This window comes from Numida meleagris, chromosome 1 (genome assembly GCF_002078875.1).
Source record: "Numida meleagris isolate 19003 breed g44 Domestic line chromosome 1, NumMel1.0, whole genome shotgun sequence".
NCBI lineage: Eukaryota > Metazoa > Chordata > Aves > Galliformes > Numididae > Numida > Numida meleagris.
In genome coordinates, this window is record NC_034409.1 from 103,946,608 (window position 1) to 103,947,796 (window position 1,189).

Consider the following 1,189-nt stretch of genomic DNA (forward strand, 5'->3'; position numbering starts at 1 on the left):
GCCGGCAGAGGGAGCCGGCCCTGCGCCGCCCGCCTCGCCGCTCTCACCCGGCACTGGCCGTCCTGGAAGACGCGGGGATCCAGGTTGCAGGCGATGGTGGCGGTGGGCAGATCCTGCAGCACCACCGCCTCCATCTCCCCGCCGGCGAAGCTCCAGTCCGGTTCGGCCTCCGGCGGCGGCAGCGCGTCCGCCTCCTCTTCCTCTTCCCTTGCTTCCCCGAGCGGCGGCTCCTCCCGGCCTGTCGGGCCACTCCCGTCGCTGCCGCCGCTCTCCATAGCCGGGGGCGAGCGGAGCCCCCGCGGGGCGGGGCCCGGCGGCGACTGAGGCGGCCTCGAGCGCCTCGTGCCGGCAGCAGTTACCCCCCGCTCCCCCCCCACCTTCGCCTTTCTTAACCCCTGCGCGCGTTTAACCGTCTCCTTCCTGCTCCCCGCTCGCACGGCACACGGCGCCGCTTGAGCCAATAGGACGCGGCGCCGCAGCAACAGGTGGCCTGCACGAGCCGGGCGCCGCTGCCGCCATCTTGAGTGAGGGCAGGGGGCGCGCCTCACCCGCCCAGGCGTACGTGTGATGGAGTCTGCGCGCCCTGGGGTGCGGGGTGGCTGCACACACAGGGGTGGATGGTCAGAGGAGAGGGGTGGCATGGAGCGTTGTGTCTGTGACCCAGTGTTAGAATCATAGGATCATTAAGATTGGAAAAGACCACTAAGTTCATCTAGTCTAACTGTCAGCCCATCCCCACCATGCCCTCTATCCATGTCCCTCAGTGCCACGTATTTGAACACCTCCAGGGACGGTGATCCCATCATTTCCCTGGGCAGCCTGAGCCAGTGCCTCACTGCTCTTTCCGAGAACATATTCTTCATAACATCCAGTCTGACCCTCCCCTGGTGCAACTTGAGGCCATTTCCTCTCATCGCTCCTACCTGGGAGAAGAGGCCAAACCCACTCCTCCCAGGTGGTTGTAGAGAGTGACAAGGTCTCCCCTGAGCCTCCTCTTCTCCAGACTGAACAACCCCAGCTCCCTCAGCCGCTCCTCATCAGACTTGTGCCCGAGACCCCTCACAGCTTTGCTGACCTCTGGACATGCTCCGGAGCCTCAATGTCTTTCTTGTAGCGAAGGTCCCAAAACAGAATGCAGTACTCGAGTACTTAGGCCAGGGGTAATTGCGAGCACCAGAGGATGAAGCTG

General features: G+C 64.3%; 1 protein-coding gene across 1 annotated transcript in view; it reads right to left on the bottom strand.

Annotated features, from left to right (window-relative positions):
• Positions 1-656, bottom strand: part of RCAN1 (regulator of calcineurin 1) — a 41,258-nt gene extending 40,602 nt beyond the window's left edge. The window contains exon 1 of the mRNA XM_021405033.1: positions 48-656. Coding sequence (XP_021260708.1) covers positions 48-641 — 594 coding nt within the window. The 5' untranslated portion in view covers positions 642-656. The remainder of the gene's footprint in view (positions 1-47) is intronic.